The sequence below is a fragment of the Plectrocnemia conspersa genome, unplaced genomic scaffold (genome assembly GCF_051122295.1).
Source record: "Plectrocnemia conspersa isolate PC_06_02 unplaced genomic scaffold, ASM5112229v1 ptg000008l, whole genome shotgun sequence".
Taxonomy (NCBI): domain Eukaryota; kingdom Metazoa; phylum Arthropoda; class Insecta; order Trichoptera; family Polycentropodidae; genus Plectrocnemia; species Plectrocnemia conspersa.
The window spans coordinates 3,282,349-3,305,691 of NW_028277172.1; the positions used below are offsets into that span (position 1 = coordinate 3,282,349).

At 31.3% G+C, this 23,343-nt stretch overlaps 2 protein-coding genes across 14 annotated transcripts in view; both read right to left on the reverse strand.

Annotated features, from left to right (window-relative positions):
- Positions 1 to 555, reverse strand: part of cher (filamin A protein cher) — a 73,529-nt gene extending 72,974 nt beyond the window's left edge. The window contains exon 1 of the mRNA XM_088190431.1: positions 441 to 555. The gene's annotated coding sequence lies outside the window, so the exon portion shown is untranslated. The remainder of the gene's footprint in view (positions 1 to 440) is intronic.
- Positions 556 to 3,235: 2,680 nt separating this feature from the next.
- On the reverse strand, positions 3,236 to 22,232 carry LOC148232712 (uncharacterized). Of its 13 annotated transcripts, none has more exons than XM_088190393.1 (35): positions 22,057 to 22,232; positions 18,949 to 19,258; positions 16,084 to 16,196; positions 14,856 to 15,005; positions 14,596 to 14,705; positions 14,224 to 14,391; positions 13,868 to 14,050; positions 13,553 to 13,804; positions 13,168 to 13,485; positions 12,904 to 13,104; positions 12,711 to 12,839; positions 10,160 to 10,250; positions 9,577 to 9,704; positions 9,332 to 9,508; positions 9,153 to 9,277; positions 8,949 to 9,096; positions 8,636 to 8,878; positions 8,417 to 8,570; positions 8,021 to 8,350; positions 7,668 to 7,954; positions 7,327 to 7,551; positions 6,546 to 7,035; positions 6,356 to 6,482; positions 5,735 to 6,230; positions 5,539 to 5,667; positions 5,309 to 5,476; positions 5,092 to 5,247; positions 4,652 to 5,035; positions 4,430 to 4,587; positions 4,257 to 4,365; positions 4,081 to 4,190; positions 3,862 to 4,021; positions 3,683 to 3,795; positions 3,509 to 3,620; positions 3,236 to 3,433 (listed from the first exon to the last, which is right to left on the reverse strand). In XM_088190393.1, exons 2-35 carry the CDS (start codon positions 19,134 to 19,136, stop codon positions 3,365 to 3,367), a joined length of 6,501 nt encoding a protein of 2,166 aa, XP_088046519.1. In that variant the 5' UTR covers positions 19,137 to 19,258; positions 22,057 to 22,232; the 3' UTR covers positions 3,236 to 3,364. The 13 variants fall into 13 exon arrangements, with proteins under 13 accessions (XP_088046519.1, XP_088046514.1, XP_088046518.1 ...); XM_088190388.1 differs by lacking the exon at positions 10,160 to 10,250 and adding an exon at positions 11,596 to 12,424; XM_088190392.1 differs by having other exon boundaries at positions 16,084 to 16,199.
- Between the last annotated feature and the right edge of the window lie 1,111 nt (positions 22,233 to 23,343).

Sequence of the window (23,343 nt, forward strand, 5' to 3'; positions counted from 1 at the left end):
TATTGAAGTAAAAAAATTCAATCATGTTCTTAAAACATATATAATTGCTAATGAAAATTTATTAATAAAAACCAAACAATTGTTTTTTTTCATAGAGCGGCTTATAAAAATTAGCTTTTATTACCAAACCTTTAAAAAAATTAAGCACCTTCTATTTTCAGAAATGTTGTTACAATGTGCTATTATTATTTTATATATAAATTTAATTTTACTATAGTCATTCAAAACGTCCCACAAGAATGCTATAACTTTAATAAAAAAACAAATAAAGCTTTCGATATAATTTATAGTCGACGCTGTTCTTTCGGTATATTTAACACTTTCACATCGACAACCAAAAAGAGGAGGGTATTTAGGAGTGAAATATCGCCAACGAGTTAGACACTAACTTGGCACCGCTATTCTTATAAATTAATTAAATTTTTTCGAAATTTTCTCACCCAACCCGACGAGAGAGGCTTCTGAAGACAACCACACTCGGGAGCTCTACGATGTGAAAGAAGCTGAGGAACTATCTCCACAAAACTGGGTTGATATTAAAATAACTTTTATATCAACGCCATCGTGTGAGTGTGTATAATATAAATTTGTATGTGCAGAGTCGGTTTTAAGATTGTTGACGCCCTAGGCGTAGATATAAAAGACCATTAAATTCTATTAGTAAAAAAAGTTTTTATTTAACTAAAATAACGAATGCTTAAATGTTAGCTCTTAACGCTAAATCGCATACATTGCATTGTAAAATAATTGTCAATCAATGACCTATTCTAGAGAAAGAACACCAATAAATTTTATTATAAAATTTATAATAATGTGCTTCATCACTCAAAAATGTTAGGATTGCCTGCAATACGTACAAAAATCGACGAGCTCGAGGTCACAGTGTGACTTGGGTAATAATGCGAAGTAACCTCAAGCATGTGTCTCTACTCTTATTTTTCAATAATACAACCGACTCATTTTTATTAGAAAAGGGCAAAAAAAGATTTCTTAAATATCCATACATATATTTTTAAACATCTGAACTATTAATTTAAAAAATACCAGATTTTTAATACCGGTATTACCGAAATAAAAAAAAACACTCATTACCGGTACTACCAGTATTACCGGTTCGTCTATTCAAAAATAAAGTTAATACGTTATTGACATTTTTATACTTTAATATATCGTTGAATGCTAATAATACTAGTATTTATGTATTTTTTTTCTTGTGAAATATACTAAACAAGTAGATCAAATTTCGATTTAAGTTGCCGACATTTATTGCCAATTATCTTCATGAAGTATTTAAACAATATTCCTTACATTCAGGTACTTCTAAAAATACTTTATACGCTGATCCTCCGGCTAACAATAAAAATAAATAAGGCGACTGTTTACAGAAACCTTTTTATCCTATTTATTTATTCACATAACTATTGTCGAAAAAATATTTTTTTATTTTTTTATTTTGGAACCATAAGCCATGGAAATATCGTTTTCAACAAATAAAATAAATAGATTTTTTCTTATTACAAAATGATATAAAAATATATTTTTACCACAATACCGGTATTACCAATATCGATAATAACAGTATTGCAAACCCTACTCTAAACTTCCCAGATATTTCCGAGCGTGCGCACAGCTTAGAACCGACGAATCTTCCGAACCTTCCAGGATCACCGATAAGAGCATATTAATAATTAAACTCGGTGGCATAATTTTCTTAGCTTGGGCTCGTAAGGTTCAAAATATTGCTAAGACGAGTGGGCAAATGTGGTACGACTATTTTACCGGGTGGCGTTCTATAAACAAAACTATTGTGGTTTCTCACAGATGAGCACTAAAAAATCACAAGTTAAAAAAACATGTCTTCAGCGAAACAATATATTGACGATGCTGTTTAGTGGTAAAACGGCTATAGAATTTTTGTTTTTAAAAGTCTGAAAATTATTGTTTATGTCCAGACATAAACAATGCTTTAAATATTGCTGAATATTTTGTGAGTCAAGAATTAAATAACAAATGTTCTGAACTTGGCTAAAATAATATTATTAATAAATTTATCAACTATTTTAAATTATATGGTTTGTGCATAGATGTCTATATACACTTACATATTTAATAAAATAAAACTATTGTATCTCTATTTACAGCAACGTAGTTTTATTTTAATAAATATGTAAGTGTATATAGACATCTATGCACAAACCATGTAATTTAAAATAGTTGATAAATTTATTAATAATATTATTTTAGCCAAGTTCAGAACATTTGTTATTTAATTCTTGACTCATTTGCAAAATATTCAGCAATATTTAAAAAATAAAAGTTGCATCGAAAAAAGTTTTATTATTATTATTAACATTTTTTTACCTCTAACCTACAAATATAATAATGCTTAATTTTAATATTTAAATTTCAATAATAGTTTAACAAATGATTATATGCTTTTTACAATTTTGAATTAGGCAAACAGTTAAAAATTATAAAATCAATACAAATTTATTTAGGAACATAAATTATGATCAATTTTACTTAATGTAACCAAGAATATTTGGAAAATCCGGATTAAAGTAACTGATTTCACAAATCAGATATCTTAGTTACAATTAATGACTTTAGCTTTATGGGAGGTACACCCATCTGTGCAGATTATGCTAAGTTCATTCAAGCAACAATTTCGAATTTATGAAAAGGAAATAGCAGCGCCTATTGACAAAAGGCTCAATACTACAATTGTGTAGCTTACAATTACACTATTGTACTTACAACTATCACATTGTTAATACATTTGCCCGTTAACTGCTCGTTAAGCACCATAAAAACAACCATTTGTAGGTTAAGAATGGAATAGACAATGCATCTATCCGGCCTAAATACTGCTTTTGTATTCTACCTCCTGCATTAATGAATTTAAAAATATGTTTATCTTACAGTTTCATTTATATAAGGCGTAAATATTTCATTGGTCTAATATGCAATTGATGCAACTTACCAACATCATCATCTGTGATTCGCCAGAGACGTCTCGAATCAAGAATATAAAAAATCTGACACTTTATCACATCAGATTCGAGAGGCAATCACACGCATTAAGAGAGACGATCAACCAGACCATGCCCGAAAATAAATGGGAGAAACTTTAGAGAATCATAAATATTACATATATCAAACATTTCACAAACCTTACTCTATAACGATATATTATTTAAAGCATTTTTTAATAAATAAATTCATTATTACGAAATAATATATAAATATTTATTTATAAATATTACAAGGAGCAATTCATATATTATAATATTTTTTCTAAAAAAAATCATCTTGACAATAAATCAAGAAACGAGGGTCCATATTTGTTTGGGAAAATTTTGTTTTACGCTTTCTTTCTTTGTAAGCCTGGGGTCACACTGACGGCTCTAGATGGAAGGGAACCTGCATCACTCTATAAAGATAATACAATAATCTCAATATACATATAAACATAATTGTATATTATAAAAATAAAATAATAAAATACCGCTGGTGACATTCTGGACAATTGAGAAGTACTGCCATTTTTACTCAAAGGACGTTGAAGTGAAGCTGTTCTAGTTGCAACTGGAGTACTCAGTTCTTTTTTCTTTTCTTTGCTATAATATAAAAAAAATAATATGAGGTACCCGTTAATAATTTATAAAAATAATAATAATACCTTATACTGGAAGTTGATCCACTAGCACTTTTTCTTGAAAACATTCCAGACAATCTTCCTTTGAGATCTTTTTTACTACCAGTCACACTCATATCAGATTCTGAGCCTCCGCCCTACAAAATAAAATAATATAAAATAAATAAATTCTTCATAATAATAATAATAAATAAAAAACATACATGTGATACTGATCCAATCGGTGGGAATCCGGGATCATTATCGGCATTGTCTATAGAGCTAGATTTAGTCAATTGCTTCAATTTACCAAACAGTCCTTTCTTCTTTTTCTTACCACTGGATGGCAGAATATCGCTCTGAGTTGAGCCACCAGATAACCGACTAAAAATATATTTAATGTAAATATTTTGAAGTATTACAGACACAATTTTAGCACTTACCTATCCATACTGGTTTCTCTCTGCATTGTATATATTCTATTATCCAAAGCTTCGGTATCCAGAGACTGAAGTGACGACATACTATCCTCGTCTGTCTTCCATATCTTATTCTAAAAATAGATTTATATTATATAATACATACATATAATATTTCGTATATAATTTTTATAAAATACTTGTTCTTGTGTCGTTTGTTCCAAAGAAATCGATCTCTTCTTCAAAGAAGAAGTTCGTCTTTGGGATGTTGGGGTTAAGAGTAGATTATTGGGTTCAATAGAAACAGCTCTAAAATAACATCGAATTTATGAATAATCACTGCATTCAAAAATATATGTATTAATATATTAACCTTCTCATATTTATCTGTCTTTTTTGTCTATCGCTAGATTGAGAAGCTCTGACTTCCTGTGCAAGACCTTTCAATTTTGCTAAAATACTATTGGATCCAGCTTCAGCAATACTACTATCTTCAGGCGTTGCTTCGCGCGATCTTGATCTCGATTTTGACTATAAAATATAAATATAATAATAATATAATTTACATAAATTATCTATAATATTCTACACTTACTCTATGTCTTCTAGGAGGCGTTGGTGTCAAATAACTGGGAGTCTGCGTTCCATTCTTATAATCTATTTCTGAAACTGATTTCGTCAGTTCATCTACTAAGTCTAAAAGATAACCAATCTTTTTATCTTCGTCTTGTTGAGAGCGTTTCAGAGTTGCTATAGACATCTTATGTTGATCTCTTTCGCGGTCGTGTCTTTCTTTCTCTCTTCTTAATTTTTCGTTAGTAGTTCTAAGCTTAGCATGAGCATCTCTCAACTCTAAAAGATCACACTGTAGCTCTGTAACTTTCTTTTTGCTCTCATCGTTTTCTTCTTCTGCTGACTTCTTCAATTGCTCCAATCTTCGTTTTATGTCAAGCTTTTCTTTATCACGCTCTCTTTCAACCTATAATATACAAATATGAGCATGTGTTGACATATGATAAGATATAAAAAGCTTACTTCAAACAACGTTTGTCGCAAATCACGAGCCAACGTTGAAGTTTCTTGAAGTAATCTCTGCTGTTCTTCTCTCTCTTTCTGCCACGCCAATTCCAGGCGCGTTCTCAAACCAGGAATTTTAGTCCTGCCGGAAGCGATGAGTCTATCTTCTTCAAACTAAAAAATAAACAGTTACAAAATAATGTAAAATAAATATTACTCTACCATTTAAATCTACCTCATTCAATTTAGATTGCATCTCAGCCAATCGAATTTCAAACATAGATCTTTCGCTGACCAATTCAGTCTTTGCTTTGGAAGAATCTAGTTTTGCTTCGCAAAGACCGTCTTCGAGATTGCTTATCTGTTCTTGTTGAGAATCAACTTTAGCTCTAAATTCTTCCAGCTAAAATATAATCATTGTATTGTGTATTTAGGTTGATGTTTAATACAATCAATCGATCTTACCTCATCTACGTTTTTAGAACCAGATTTATTCCTGATAATTGGCTCACCAGATCTCATTTCAGACATGGTCTTATGAGCGCCATCTAACATCTGCTTATAAGTGTCACGTTCACGTTTAAACCTAGTCACCTGAAAATCAAAATATGAATTTAACAAACAATGTCTATTTTTATTAAACTCTAAATAGATATATTACTTGAGATTGTACTGATTGAAGTTCATCTTGTACAGACTGCATTTGTGATTCATATCTTAGCTTACATTCAATGACATCAGATTTCTTGCCCTTCTCACTTTGATCTAATTTATTTTGCAATGCTTTGATCTCTCGTTCCATATTAGTGTTCTCTAAAGTCAGATTCCTCTGAATCTTCGTGACTCTATCGTAATCATCCAACTTCTTGCGCAATTCTTCAACTTCTCGCTTTAGAGCGTCTTGAAGATGATTTGTCACATCTCTTTCTTTAGCTATCCTATCTACTTCTCTTTCTTTCTGGTCTAACTTGGCTACTAAGCGTGCTTTTTCTACTTCCCAACCACCTCCACATAATCTTTCTTCCAAAGAAGACATTTTTTCTTGCAAATCAATCTTTTCTTTAATCCACGCGTCTGTCTTGTTATTGTACGTCTCTTGTAACGACTTTAACTCTGAATTTGAGTTTGATAGTTCGCGTTGAATTTGCAAAAGATCTCTGGAAATATCATTTAATTAATTTAATTAAAATTACAGTAAAAATATATAAATATATATATATATATATATATATATATATATATATATATATATATATATATATATATATATATATATATATACCCTTGAACTGATTCTTTTTCAATGGTTAGCTTAGCTTTGGTGACAACGTGTTCTTCTTCTAATAACTCATACTTTGAAGTCAATTCATCATATTCTTTTTTCTCTTCTGATAATTCTGATTCTAGATCTATAAAATAGCTTTATTTTAGTAAATTGTCAAGATTTATATGTATTATACAATTATACTCACTACTCAATTTAACGTCGTACTCTTTCTTTAACTCTTCAATTTTCTTACTACCAGCTCCTGAAGTCTGTTCTAATGTTCTTAATTTTCCTTTGAGCGTACCAAGCTCTAGCTCTTTGTTCTTTATATCTTTCTCGTGAATAACTTTCATTCGTTCCACCTTTTTTTTCTCGGCTGAATAGTCTATTTCTAATTCTGATATCTTACTTTCCAAATTCTTCAACTCTTTAGCTTGCGATTTTGTTGAATTGTCTATATCTTTCTTTTCATGTTGTAATTTCATACACTCTTGTTTGCTACCCGCTAAGTCGTCATGCAACTTGGTTGCTTCTTGTTGTTTTGAAACTAATTCTTGACGAATTGTAGCTAGCTCCTGTTCTTTAAGAACTATTTCGCGTTTAGTCATGTCCAACTGTTCTTTGACTTGAGCCAGTTCCACAGTAGATACTGTGTTATCACCTTTGTTTTGAGATGTTGAAGAAAGTGAATCTTCCTAAAATTGTTCAAGATTTCAATTAAAATTTATACTAAAAATAATGATTATAAGGTATTTAAAAAACACTATAGTTAGTATATAATCAAAATACACATAGAAAGTTAGAATCATTTTATGTGGAATTTAACAATAGGGAAGATGAAGAATATGAACTATTTTTTCAGGCATCATTTTTTCTCAATTAGCTATTCTTAAAACACAAACTATGTATAGTGCATAAAACCATAAACAGACATTCACATTTCGAGTTTCAAAGGGCAAAACTGTCAGTGTTTCAAGACTAATTACCAATTGTTTGATATGCGCATTTTTAGCACACAACTGTGACTCTAATGTCACAACTTTGCCCTCAAACTCTGCTAGTCTTTCTTTCCAGCCAACTTCAATCTTCTCCAGTTTTGAATCTCCTTCCACCAATTTGATCATAAGGCGATCCTTTTCAGATGTATACTCGTAAGACATTCTTCTTTGGTTCTCCATAATGTTGTCGTTTTGTTCCTTTTCTTCCGACAGCTAACAGTGAGCAAGAGTAGCATTTATATACAGCATAGATGAATATATATATTGTATAATGTTATTTACTATTTAAGCAAAGCGTGAAGATAACAAATTTAAATGATTATTCGTACCTCTTTTTCAAGTTTTGCAACTCTATCTTTCCTAACAAGCAGCATTTTATCGGTACGCTTGCATTTTTCATCAGCTTCTTTCAACTTCTTCTCCAAATCTGCGATCTTCTTCGCCTTATCACCAACATCTTTCAACAGCTTAGATTTGTCTTGCTCGCCCTTATCAGCCAATTCAAGATCTCTCTTTAATTTATCTACTAGTTGATCTTTCTCACTCATCTCTCTCTTAAGATCGTCAATTTTTCTTCTATTTTCTTCTAAAGTTGTATTATTCGAAGCGGAAGTTTCTATAAATAAAATTTTAATATATGTTCAAGTGTATTTTTAAATCAATACATTTAAAAAACACTTACTGAGATTCTGATTTAACAGTGCTACTTGGGCGTCTAATTTCTTATTACTTTCTTGAAGATTCTTATAGTTTCTAAGCGCTTCATCTCTCTCAGATTCATAAGAATTTTGTTTTTCCAGCAACGCTAATTTCTCTTTTTCAAATGTTTCGTTAATCGCATTCAATTTTTCAATTTCACTTTTAAGTTTGAGTTTTTCTTTAACAAATTCAGACTCATTACCAGTGAGCTTTGAGTGTAGTTCTTCAATAGTCTTTTCCATTTTAGCCTTCTCTGTTAATCTTTCGTCTAATTTATCTAATCCGGCGTTTTTCATAACAACATACATTTCGCCTATTAAATAATAATACAATTGCTTTAATGAATCATCAAAAAATATTTAATTAATATAGTATCTACCAATTTCTCCTTCTAATTCATCCACCATCTTCTTCATCTGAAGCTTAGTGGTCAAATCCGTCGGTTTCTTTGGAATGCGAGGTTTGAACGACTTCACAGCTTCTTCCTTCAATTGCTTCAAAACATCGTTCAACTGATTCTTCTCAGTCTCAGTCTAATACAAAAATAGTTTTAAAAGATATTCTTTAAATTATAATATTTCAAAAAAAAAAAACATACCTTTTTCATAGACAATTTTAATTTATCTAACTCTTCCTGCTTTGCCTTCAAATCAGCATCTTTCTTAGCAGCAGCTGCAGAACCAAACGTCACTTTCTTCTCGACTTTTTCGGAATCCTTAGCAATTTCAAGTTCTTTAATCTTGCTCATAGCATCTTTCAATTCAGATTCTAGCTGTGTAATCTTCTCATTGTTCAATTCATTCGATTTATCTGACTTAAAAGACTTTGTGCCTCGTAGCAACTATGAAATATATATATATATATATATATAATTTCTTTCATAAATAAAAATTTATTAAAATTATGCATACTTGTAACTTTTTATTTTCTGCTTGAAGTGTTTCATTATCAGTTTCTAACGTTTGAGTCTTAGTTCTTAAAATAGTAGCTTCTTGTTCAATCAACTGCAGTTGTCGTTTTAAATCTACATTTTGCTGTTCGTTTGCTCCATCCAAAGATCTGAAAAATCATATTTTATAGTAGATATCAAATATATTATTTAAAAATGCACATACTTGCTCTTCATCAAAGATCCTTTCGATCTTTTTTGAGTTATACTTAGTTCAGCATGCAATCTTTCTACGTCTCTCTCTTTTTCTATCAATTTCTTTCTGAGTTCAGCTAATTCACCTTCTAGAATCTAAGCAGAATATAAATATTGCTATCTTGCATTAAAATACAAGATATAACTTACTTTAACTTTTTCTTCTGTTATTGTAGAAGTTTTTGATGGTACTAATTTTTTTACTATTGTAGTTGCTGGTTTAATATTTGCAGATGATAATTTATCAGCTAAGTCTTTCACTTGATTTTTGAGAGATTCGCCTTCGTGCTCTAGTTCTTCTACCTTTCTTCTCAATACAGATGCTTCCTGTGATTTTAATTTTAGCATATTAGAAACTGAATGTATTGTAATAATATTAAATTATTAATAATTACCTGCTCATTCAACTCCAATAATATTCTCAGTTCAGCTGGATCTTCTTCATCAGATATTCCTTCATCTTTATCTACGGAATTATCAACAGATAGACGATTTGATGGAGCTGTAGGCGAAAGCTTTCGCGCTGTAATCATAATCGAGTGTGAGTTTGATACATATTTAAAATTTGATTAATGTTATTGAATCCATATGTTGTTAACAACAAGCAGTTTTGTTACATTAAGCAGGATGATCAATGAAAAAATACTAAATTTATCTATAAAAAATAAAAACGGATTTGGAGATGATCGTAACTACAACAGTCCACATTGTAGTTAGTTTCACAGATGAACATTGAAGAATATAAAAACAACAATTATACCAACTGCAGAAAATGGCTACAAGATCACGTATGCTCGCACACTTTTTTTTGGGAGTCGTGAATTGTTAAATAGATATTGTTAATAGTAGCAATGACAAAAAATGACATGAATACTGTTATGATCGATCCTTACTAGATGAAGGGATAAGCACACATTTATGTATTTTTTTTAATATAATATAAAACACATTTTTAGCATTTTCTTATCATGGACATACTTCTGGCCTTGGTAGCCATTTTCTTCAGCTGCAACGCCAACGACTCATTGTCGTCTTCAGCTCGGGAAGCCCTTTTACGCAAATTCGCACCCTGAAAATTTCACCAATCCATTTAATTTTGTAATTCTGAACTTCCAAATGAAAAATTAAATTCAGTATATAATCGTTTTGCACTTTTTTGCCACAATGTAAAATTACACGCTGATTTGTATTGCATCATATTTTATTCTTAATATATTATTACTCATTAAATAAAATCATAATATATTAAAAGAAACATATTTTATTACAACCTATATTTTATTTTAATAAAGTATGGCACATTTTGTGCTTTATATTGCAATTATTAATTTTTAAAGAATAAAAGTTATTTTTTTAATAAAATTGCTATAAAAAATATTTAGTGTTATTTTTTTATAAAACACTACTTTTTGTAATTATATTCATATTTTTTTAGGATGTATAGATTGTTATGCATATTAAACATTTTTGCCACAAAGATAAAATTATCTGATTCGTATATTAAATATTAAATCAATTTTATTAAATAAAATTGCTAGACACGCTAGTTGTATAAATAATAATTACTTTGTATATATTATTAAAAATGGTCAGTTAATAATTATAAATAATCAGTAACATGTTGACAAATGGTCAGTACAGCTCCGATTGCGACTCTTTATCCGTCATAGTGATAATAGCAAAACTAATTTATTTTTACATTACTTATGTAGCGACCCTTTGCTAAACAATACGTTTTTCTTGGAACTACTTTACAATGGCTTTTAAAGCGAAATGAGAAATTTTTTTAAAAATATATAAATCATTAGCTTATCACGTTTTTCAGTGTTTTGTCAGGTGCCAGGGATAACAACAGATGTGAGCTACGCCGAGCAGTTGATCTTGGGTCGACGCGCAGTGCTGAGAGGCAACGAATTCAGTCAAAATATAATTAAACTTAAAATATTATATATAAAATACAGTTTAACAAATACTGACAATTTAATTAAATTAGTAAGCAAATTCTAATAAAATTACTGACGCAATAAACACTTTTAATAAATATTATAACAAATAAAAACAAGCATTTTTATTTGTTATAATATTAATACAAAAAAAAATCGTTTTAAAAATCATAAGTATAATTATGCACTGAGTGGATTTAAAATGTACCGTCTATCAAAAATAAAAATGATTCTTAGATTTAAGATAAAATCAGCGTGTAATTTATTTCATATTTGTGACAAAAATCTTTGTATGGTGCATTCCATTAAATTGGAATTTGAGTAATCTGCCGCATCTTCAATAGTTCTTCTGACGTCTAAACATCTAAAATGCTACTTGGAACAATATTATGTGTTATTAGAGGATTTTAGTTACTCTAAATACACTTAGTCATAGAGTTAACACATAATATGCTTTTCTTATGACATTACCTACAGTAGGTAATCTTCCCGTGAGCGAATGAAATACAGAGACATAAGGAATTTTGGATTCTTGATAGTCAAGGCTGGAACTAGGTACTTCAGGAGACAAGGGCGGACTCATCATATCATCTGGAAAACTCTTTACTTCATTTCTCTTGAAACAACTAACCCTCCTCCTCTTATACAACTTCATTGGCGACAAAATCGAGCAGTCTGTCATAGTGCTTTGATTCAAAGCTATCTTAAGCTCTAACTCAGTCATGGTGCTTTGATTCGAGGCAAACTTATGATCTAAATCAGTCAATACACACTTTTCTCCAGTTGAAGCCTTAACTTCAACTGATTTATCGACACCTTTTTCGGTTTGTACAAATTGATCTAATAGATCAATGTCATCTGTTTGAGCTCCAATATTGATTTGAATGTCTGTTTGAGTCGAAGCTAAGCATAGTATGACTTCATTGAAATGTTGAGTAGCTGAGTCTATCAAACCTTTTTCTGTGCCGCAGTGTACATCTGCGTATATAATCTGATCTGTTTGAATACCATAACTAAATTTCTCTATAGTTGATTGTAAATTCTTGTTTAAGCCTATGTAAACTGGATTCTGATCGAAAGACCCTTCGTGCTTTCCAAGTGCCAGTTGCATTTGGAGGACGTGCAGCCTTTGAGCTGTGTTTTGGTCAATGTGTTCCATTTCTTCTTCGTATTCTTCGGGGATACGAGAGAAAGGAATTAGGTCTGGGTGCGAAGGGGTTCCAAATGGAGGGTGTCTGGGGAGTCTCTGCTGCGGAGGTGATATCCGCCCTCCTCCATGGCGTTCTCTGTACCAACTGGCCTGAACAAATAATGGCGATGATGATGATATCATAACAATCATACACTTTCATCGAATGCTCTTTGTCTAATTACAAATCAGACGCTATTGGCAGCGTGGGCCGATGCTATAACCTTTATAGGCGCTGACCCTTTGGCTGACAACTGAGGAAGTACAAAACTTACATAGTTAAAGCACCGGCAGTGTGCCAATTGGCCTCTGATAAGAATTAGTCATTCGTTCATGCACCTCGCGAAGCACGATCGACCTGGCCACCTAAGTTTAAAAAAATCCCTAAAGATAATACCTCCTCTTCAGCGTTCTTGAGTTGCTCTCTAAGATCTGCTTCCCTTTCCAGCGAATCTTGAAGATCTCGCAACAATTGCTGAGGATCTTCTTGAGAACCACCACGAGTCAAAGATGCTCTGCTTGGTTTCTAAATAACGAACATCATTAATATGCATCTAAAGCATGATAAACATTAAAAAATACAAGCATACAGAATCTGAGCTTAAAGACTTTCCAATAAGACCAAGCGTCGGAGCTTTCTTGATGTTAACAGTCGGTTGTTGAGCTAATTTGATGTTAGCCTCTTGCAACTCTCTCTGGAATCTAATAGCTACTTCATTAGCAATAGTTAACTCTTGCTCTAATTGCTTGATGCGATTAACTTTATCCATGCCAGCAACTCCACCAGCAAGCTAAAATTGATTAAAACCATAAAATTTACATAATAAACAACATCATTGCAATATAATCCATACTTCCAAAAGCTTCTTTTCGTGGTCTGATTTTTCTTGATCCAATTGCTCCGCCTTTCTTTCAGTCTTTTTCAGCTTGAACGATAAAACTCTGCAATTCTTGGTAGTCAACTCTAATTCTTTCCTGAGAGAGCTGTACTCATCGGCCTGATCTTCCCTGAAATTATCTTGCATCTCTTCAATCTCCTCTTCCATAGATCTTAGCTCGCGTTTCATATCTTCGTTTTCATCCATAAGTTCTTCGCAAAGAGCTTCAGCGTCTTTCAATTTAGAACGAAGTTGTTCAACTGTTTTAGTGGCCACGTCTGGCGATGGTCGTGACTGTAATTTAAAATATATATGTGATAGACAAACTTCAGAAGTAAAGCAATATATAGATATAAAAAACCTCAAGTTCTGCTTCAATTTCCCTAACGCGAATCTGCAATGATTTTTTCTCGTCTCTCAAATCTTCATTTTGCACTGAGAGTTCATTGATTTTCTGCTGTAGTTTTAGCATCTCAGAAGGTCTCGTAGAAGTTTTAGAAGTTGACGAGTCTAAAGACGCCAAACGTCTCAATAATATTTCGCTCTTTTCTTTTTCAACGCGTTCGCATCTCTTGCGCAGAACTTCCATTTCTTCTTTAAGTTTTTCCAATTCCTTTGATGATATAATTAAATTTATTAGATTTGCTTTGGTGCTAAATATATATATGAGAAATACCTTAGCATTAAATTGATTGCGATCTACTAAGGTCGTTTCAGTCGTAGTCGTCTCAGCTACACTCGAGTTATCTTCTTCTTGAGTGGAATCAGAGTCACTTCCTTTACTTCCATTGACTTCTTCTCTGACAGGACCTCCTCGGATTGGCGGGCGCGAAGAAGTATTACTTCTAGCAGATTTTACCTATTATACAACACAATATTAGAAGAAGAATTTAGATCTGATGTATATTTAAAAGCTGTTCATTATTGAAACCTAGGTTAAATTCATTTTAACCCTTCAAGTTAAATTATTTTAGTGACGCGTATATATTTCTTTATATATTCGTACATATAACATATAGATGAAAGACAAACCTTCAGCAGGAAGTTGACGTCGTTTTCATTTTTGGAATTGGCCAATTTGCTCCTCTCAGACTTGTCTCTTTCACTACTTACATCTCTAAGCTTGTCTTTTTTGTTAGTATCCTTTTCAACGCTCGGTTCTTTCTCTGTACTGTTACTGCGAGCTTTTAACGCTTGCATCTATAAAACAACGTTAACGCCACAAATGATGACAATTTATTATGATGTGAAGACTATAGAGGAAACATATTTCATTTATTCCAATCTATAGTCGTGACACAGAATCGCATTGTAAATTATGTTATAAATATGAACATGAGACGAGAGACGAAACATATTTAATTAAACCGTTACACACTCAAAAACATAAATAAAACTTGTTACCTTTCTAACACGTTCAGCTAAGGAATCATTTTTAGTAATGATTAAATGCGATGGAGATGGTGGTGCTGCTGCAACCGGCTGTGGTCTTTTTATGATCACAGTCTGTGTTTCTGAAATTATAAATCAGCTTTTTGTGACCTTGCTAATAAGTCAAGTATTAAAGCATGCAGTTGCATTTAACAACCAATTCTTCTCAACTTGGAATGCTTTTCTTGTCGATTTCAAATCATTGTGGGTCGGTTTTAAAGCATTTTACAAACCTATGTTGCTTTGTCCAGTATCTAGCGGTGTTGGCGTAGTTGTAGATCGCTTTCTTGGCAGGGTTAGGCTGACAGTCACCGCTTTGGTGTCATCATTAAGGTTTCCAAGATCAGGGGTTGAAGTCCAAGACGCACTTGGGCGTCCAAACCCTTTGTTTCATTCACCATTGTTTTATTTATGATATAAAATTAGTATTATATACATTCCACGAACAACACGTATTGATCAATAAAATCGCTTCACCAGTTCAGACAGTAAATATCTTCTTTGCTTCAACAGTATATCAATATATTAGGGATACATAAAAGAAAGGACGTTTTTATACTGAATATCTTTGAATCAGTTATGATTTGTCGTTAGGGTTGCATAGACGTCATAAATGTTTTTGGTTGCTGTGGTTACCGTTTTTTTTTTTTTGTGAAATTCATACAGCATACAAGAGTGTAAAAATACAAAAGGTCCTTACTTTTGGATACCACTAATCTTTATATGTAGATATTCTTCAAGGACATTTTTTGATTAACCTGTACTTTAACGCATTTGACACCGCCGCCTGATAATGACACCTGATTCACAACTGTTTAATTATATACATATTAAGCTGAGTTAAAAAATATATATCAGACATCACTCAGCACCAAAACCAGTAAAAAGATAGTATTTTTTAAATACGTGACGTGCTTAAATTGTTATGCTAATTTATAATTGCACATGGATTGTTCAGTAGTACATTTTATCTAAACCAAAATTATCGCGAAACTTGTGGCATTGACTTTATCAATAGGGAAAATATGACAAAATATGAAAAAAAACAGAAAGAAATGAATAAAAGGCCATTCGTTGTCACTGATGAACTCTATGAATAGGATCAATAGCCGTCCAAAACTGTTATGGCACATTCTTAGACTTACCAAATTTATGAAAATTATTCACAAATTTGTTGAACTGCAGTATTTATTGATAATTAACCCATGCGACACAAGAGCATATTTTTAAAATTTTAAGGCATAAATTTTTAGATTCTTGTGCTTTTTTATAATACAATACGTACTTGTCTATCTATCACTGTTCATAAACATGCATATCGAGTTGTTAACTTATTCACCTATCTACGGATAGTGTATTTATTACTGTAAACTTTGCTTCAATACTATATTATTTAAATCATGCTGAGATTCTTTTAAACTGGTAAAGCGATTTTAAGTATATGTTTAATTTAAAAAGCACCTGTTGAGAATGGTTCAGTCTTTTCAGTTTTGCTAGATTCTTGGCTAAGATTTTGGCTTGAAACCCATCCCCTGATCGGCGCCTCCTTAACCGGACTGCGTTCATCATCACGGCTTCTAAGAAAACAAAAGTTAATAAGAGCACAGCAGTTTAGTAAACGCTTAAGAATATTTCAGATCTTAAATTACACATCAAAGACTTTACATCCTGCCGTAAGCGATATGCGGTCAGGGTCAAGTTCCCGCGTGCTTTCGTCAACAAAAAAACTAACAAAATTTATTGTCTTGTCCTCGAAGAAGATAAGATGCGTCGGCGAGAAAAAAGACGGACCCGTTTATAAATAGTCAAAGTTATACGTGTGACGAGTTCCACCACCAAATCGTCATTTTCTTTGGCATCGTCTAGTTATTTTTCGACATTCGAACAAATTTCGCACACGTACATTGAGTCCAAAATCGACACACAAAGGAAACCGTGATGTGTGCCAATAATAATATTAATCGAACTTAAATGACGTAAAGATATTCGTATGTATGTCTGGAGTATCAAGGCCAATGGTGCTGTTTTTATGTTCTTGAGGAATTTATAGAAAATTTGCTTGAAATGTAAGAGATATCTGAATCTAAGCAACCAATGAATCATGATATTAACTTCGATACTCCACGTTTGATTCTAAAATTATATATAAAACATGGAAATATAAACAAGAACTATGAAATCGGAATACATATTTGAAACATTGATAAAACTTAAATGCAATATTTTTCTGTATAAACTCAACAATTTTTCTTAAAAGTGCCAATATCCACTTGTCAAAATGGACAGTGCTTGCCATTCTCTACAAGTTCCGCTAAGAAAAAAATCGTAGAACCAGCATTTTCACAAAAAAATGAAGGAAAAAGTATCACCACTCTTAGAAAAAACAACCTATGTCCAAACATTTTGTATGAAGAACTACTAATGTCCTAAAAAGTGTTGGTTCTTTACATTAAACTGATTAAACAATGTATGTATAAATTTAAAAAATTCAAATAAAATAATTAAAATTTAAAAATGTTAAATTTATCAATAAAATATTTTTTCTCATATTTCGTATAAAAAGTTTAATATTCCTTGTTTTTGTTAAATACGAGTCGATTAGAAACAAGAGTGGACTTGAGAAGATAATAAAATGTAATAGTATATGTATGTATAATTCTAAAAAACTTGGCGAATCTTTTTTTACATGAGGATTGATCAGCATATATTACAAAAACGCCGCAAAAACACAAGAGCAAAGGTATCATGTCCATACACAGAACAGACATTCTCTAGTCTGTATGTACATATAATGTTTGTTTTACATAAACATTTTTTTTAATTTCGAGGGGATACTAATTTATTACATTACTCAAAAAAAGGAAGAAAAAATGTGCAACATTTACAAAAAACCATTTGCATTTTATATTTTATCATTTGAGTGGTTGAGATGTGATATTTTTACACCTTAAATTTTATAACGGAAAGTTCTTCGATTAATATAACTAATAAACAAACAAAAAACGCATTTGAACAAATGTAAACAAGAATTTATTAGAATAGCAATGCTGAAAGGTTTTTTTCTATAATTATCACGTGGGTGAGAATTTCCGCAAAAAATATTGGAAATGATTGTAGGTATTTAAGTTATATTTATATATAAAATTGAAAATGTTTTTTTAGGTTATATTGTTAACAACAATTATATTGCAGTATTATCTTGAAAGTTAAAATAGAAAGTTCAAACAATCTTAGCATTACTTTCGTAATAAGGGTATTTTACACAATAGGAACACACGGAAGGAACAGAAACAATATACCAAAAATGGGACAAAATTATTTTGAAGGCGATTAAAATATCAACACCTTCCATTATAGAACATACAAATATTAAGCACTTTTATTCTATGAAAAATACTCTAAGACCATATTTTAAATCTTCTTATAGGTAAACATTTTAATTCGGATGTACATAATAGAACATTCTTTAAAAGGGGTGGTATTATCTCGATACAATTTTTCTGGGCATTGGGAGAAATTTTATTAGTTGATTTTATAAGACTAGTCTTATAAAATCAACTATGTATAATACTGGTTCTAGCCATCACAATTATTTTGTATCTTAAAATAAGTGAAATATCTTAATATTTATAGAATACCTCACATTGAGATTTACAGATGTCATTTTCGCTCTAACATGTTAAATATTTGTTCCCATTTATTTTCAGGTCAGTTTTAAATTCATTCTGGTGTAACGAAAAAAGAGTAATACAACTACCGCACACTAAAATACTACAAATTTTATACATTAAACGTATGAGGATAAAAACTGCCACAACATTTGATTTGCGTCAGAATAAGCCACTGCTTTAATTTCAACATTTTATGGAAATGTTTACGCTTAAAACTATTTTCGTATTAAATTTTGATGGTAAGAATCCAAAGCGAACGCTTTATATCTTACGCAGTAGATAGATTTTTCAGCTACGATCTAACTGTGCATATCTAAAATGAGTCACGGATGTTGTGGTGTGTATAATAGCGCATATGTTTTTTATTCGTTAATGCTAAATATATTTGCTTCTAATGTTTTAATATAAGGTTTTTATGAATAGAAACTAAAGTAAGAAATATCGCTGCTTAGTACAAAGAAAAATTTTAATCACTAGCTGCGTCTTTTAGTAATGGTAATGGCGAGCTAAAGTTGAGCAGATTCATATCCACATATTTTATGTATTTCCTGTGGTGTTTTTATATATTTAAAAACGAACAACGATTTTTTTAAATCTGATTAAAAGTTGTTATTTTTTTAAGCTATGTCTATACTTGTATATTAATTTTACTCACCGTGATGAAGACGAGTTCCAGGTGGACAAGATCGGCGTGGACACTGTCATGTCCTCTTCCTTCTTCTTTCCCCCATGCTCCTTGTAGTCCCGAAAGCATCTCTTGCACCTAGTCGGCCATCTCACCTGGGGGTGGAATCCCAGAGGACACAGGGGATCCCCCTTGGCGAGCGGATACAAATGATGCATATCGGTTTATAATTAGAATTACGATAATCGGGATCACGGCGTCTCTACTCTGGTAACGTTTATTTCCGCATCAGACGTCCCGGATTGTCATAGTTGCCTCTCTTTGTCGACATAATTGAGCACTGAAATAAATTGATTTTTTCATATAAACTGAACGTGTATGGGTTGTTTTAGCGTAATTCGATACAAAACGCAAGACCCGTTTAAATGTTTAAAAATAAGCACAGCAATTTAAAGGGGAAATTTATATTTTTTATGGTCAATAATCGTTGACTTATGGCCAAGCCAGGTAGCCAACATATTTTATTTGATAAGAATCTCTAACATCAACAAAATACATAAATCTTAGGATGTAATATAAAATGCAGCTTAGAATTTAATTAAAAAAATATTTTTTTTCAACTGAATGAATATTGTCATATTATGATCAACATTGTTTGACATTGCGCGATTTGACAGGCAGTGCCACCAACCGTAAAGAAATATTTTATTCAATTTCATTAGGAAACAAAATATTTTAAAATAATTTATATACACTATATATATAAAATATAAATAACCCTTTTTAGAATTGCTTTATAGCTCTGTATGCATTTTATGGTAGAATAAGAAAACTATTTTTTCATGACAAATAATGTCTTAATAAAGTTACTGCACAAAATTGTAATTTAAATATAGATGCAGATAAAAATCTAAAAACGACTTTTAATTGCCTTTTCTTTGTTATGTTATATATTTAAAAAATTGTATTACATTATTCATTTATAATAGGCGAAAAATGTATTGATTTATGGCCAAATTCATAAATTTTGACAGGTAAGCTTATCAACATATTTAAAATATATAGTTATCTTTTGGCAACTGTGTTTGTGATTTTATAAATAAGAGTGATTTTGAAAACGCATTGTGCATACATACATTACAAAAAATGAGTTTGATGACGCTCTGGCAAAATAACTAAAATATTGAGTTTTAAAGTGTTGCCAGAAGATAAAAATATAAAGTATTACCAATTTTCAAAAATTCTATAAAAATTGGAAAGACAATATTATAATAATTGTACTATCTTTATATTGATATATGTCTTGTTAGCCTATACGTAAATTGGAAGTAGGATTACCAGATAGCGGGAAGCTGATACTGATTTTTCAAAGAAAATTGTCTTTTCTGATGAAACACATTTCCACCTTTCTGGGTACGTTAATAAGCAAAATTGCCGCATATGGAGCGAGGAAAATCCTCGTGTGATTCACAGGGACCATTACATGCCCAAAAAGTGACTGGTGCACATTGTGGTCAGCAGGCGCGTACGGTGAAATACATTCCCTTTCGCTCACTCGCGTGTTAAGTGACGAGAGTGAGAGATTTTTTGTGGGGTTACGCTAAAAGTCGTGTTTACGTCAACAAACCCTAAACCTTAAAGCGCCTAAAAACCAACATCTGCTAAGTTATAGCCAAGATGCTGCCCGAAATGTACGAAAAAGTCATCGAAAATTACATCTAAAGAATCGGCTGCTGCAAAAGGCGATCATTTAATTAATATTAATTTGTATTATTAATAAAATTCATCAAATGTTGGATTAATAAAAAAATCGAATATATCCTTAAATTTGTGTTTTTTTTAAAAAAAGTTCGAAAACTGAAGTTGGATCACCTTTACTAAATCTGATTCAAAGGACCTTTTTAAATCCCAAGTTAAATGGCTTAAATAACCGGAGACTGAACTTTCCTGGTATTCCTAGTGGAAAACAAAAACATATCCACACAAAAAAGAGGACACGTTCTCTCCATAAAAGATAATCTGGCAACCGTATATCTGTACAAGTTATTGTATTAATCTTTATCTTTCGGACCAAATTCAATTTTCTACTGCTCTGATCGCATAAAACTACGTTTTTCTATGACAATTATTCAAAAAGCATTTAGTCAATATTCTGGTTTTACTATTTTGTTCTTAGAAATTTTATGAAAAAATATTGCTGGAAAACATAACTATTTCTTTAAAATATCACTAATAATAGGTACATGATGACAAAAATTATTAATCAAAAAAGATTCCATAATAAAATATCCTAAAATAGAAGGAAATAAATATATTGTTGTTGATAAAGTAAAAACATTCTATAAAAACAATGGTTAATAAAACTAATCAGTAAATTAATTTTTCTAAAAATATGTTCTCTATTATGGAGAAAAACGTGACATGTGTACAAAACATAACTTTATTTAAAGTTGTATTTAAAATATGGCTTATTATTTTTTTCTGAAAATAAAACATTTTAAATGTTCGTTTAATGTGCATAAATTATATTTACATTTATCATATTATGGCCAAAATCATTTTTGACGTTTGGATTGAATAAGTGCTGCCAGCGTAAAAATATATTTTAATATTTCAACTAATTATTTTATTATTATTCATAATAATAATAATAATAATAATATGTATCTATTGTAAATATTTTTTTAAAAAAGCCTGAACTGTATATTGATTAGTTTGCCATAGTTCTGTATTTTTAAAAAAAAATATATTTTTTCCCTCATTTTTTAAATGGTTACTATCTTTTTCATATAGTTTCACGTTAATTTACTATTTTAAGCTTACGAATCATTTAAGAATGCGAGGCACAGGTAAGCATATATCACCCAAAGCAAATTAAGATTACAAAACAACATAAATAAAGCAAAACTTTTCATTTTAGACATCTTTTTGGAAACTTTCCACCATAGATGCGCGCGTAAACACGCGCTTCTAGCGCGAGGGAAACCCGAAATTGTATTTTTAGCAGCTTCTCTACTCCCGCGACCGACATTTTTTCTGCAACTTTTCCCCCCTCGACCAAAGTATAAATACACGCCCGCCGGAGAATCACTATATCTTCTTTAATCACTATATGAATGGGTTTATGTTGTTTTTTACCGGCTTAATTATGTAAGGCTTTCCAGCGGCCTTGTCGTGCGTGCGCGCGCGCTAGCCCGACACAGTTAACTGAGTAGAACGAGCATGGAGAAATGTTGCGATATAATTGGATCCGAAGACTGGACTGGGAATACAATTTTAGCCGCGAGTGGCTCGGCGAGGATTCGAAGACGACTGCCTGGAGCACCGGTTGGCTCACAGCCAACCGCCAGATTCAACACTCTCTCACCTAGATTTAGTCCTTATCTGCGGTTTTATGCGAAAATAATGGGAGCAGAGCACCTGTTGACGTATCTGGGACGTATATCACTCGAACGACTTTATGAGATTGATTGTAGTCAGTATTAATTTTGAGAAAGCGCTGTTTATTCTTTTGCTCTATGACGTATTGTTAAACTGTTTTAATGCTCAGCAAACAAAAGATACGTTATAATTTTTTTGTTTGGTTGGCGGTACTGCAGTTTCAAAATTCTGCTGAGGAACCATTCTCAGTAGTAAATAATAATATGAACTATTTTTTTACAAATTAATTTATTATAATAAGAACAAGAGTTTGTACTATAGAAGAGTAGCATATTTGGCAACATATATTAAGTCGTTAAGAGGTTAAATCAGGTAACCAGCAATGTCATACATCTCAGCTATTTTTGAAAAATAATCGAATCAGTATAATCTCATGAATCTGAACAACAATAACTATTGCAACAGCTTAAATAAAAACAAGAAAACAAATCCAGAAAAATGTGGATATTTATTGTGAATAATTAATTAAATAACACAAAAAAACTTGCCACGTGAGACGAGGTGACAGTTCGCATTATTAAAAATTATTTATCAATTTTCGTGGGTTTTATACAGAATGTTGCGAAAGAGCTGTTTGATATACAATATTTTTATTAGACAAAAATATAAATTGTGTGTCAAATGTCGAGTGTATGTTGATCCATAAGCACTCGAAGTCAATGTAGCGCGGTAGAATCTCTCTAGTCTCTGGTTTCTTGTTTTCAGCTGAGTCGAGTGCGCGAGTCTTGATGTATATAGGTGATTGAGTAACGGTGTGAGCAAGCGATGATGTGATCAGTGTCAAACCTTTAATATTTTTCGGCTTGAACTAGTTAATGTTAATTTTAACCAACGACCTGTAACATACTATTTAACCCCGCGTGTATACGACTCTAATTAAAGTATATAACTTACGGATGGGGAATTGTGGGATCATATTTTAAGATAACCTTTATTTATTTAAGCTTTATAACACATCTTTTTTTTATGTTATACTTACATATA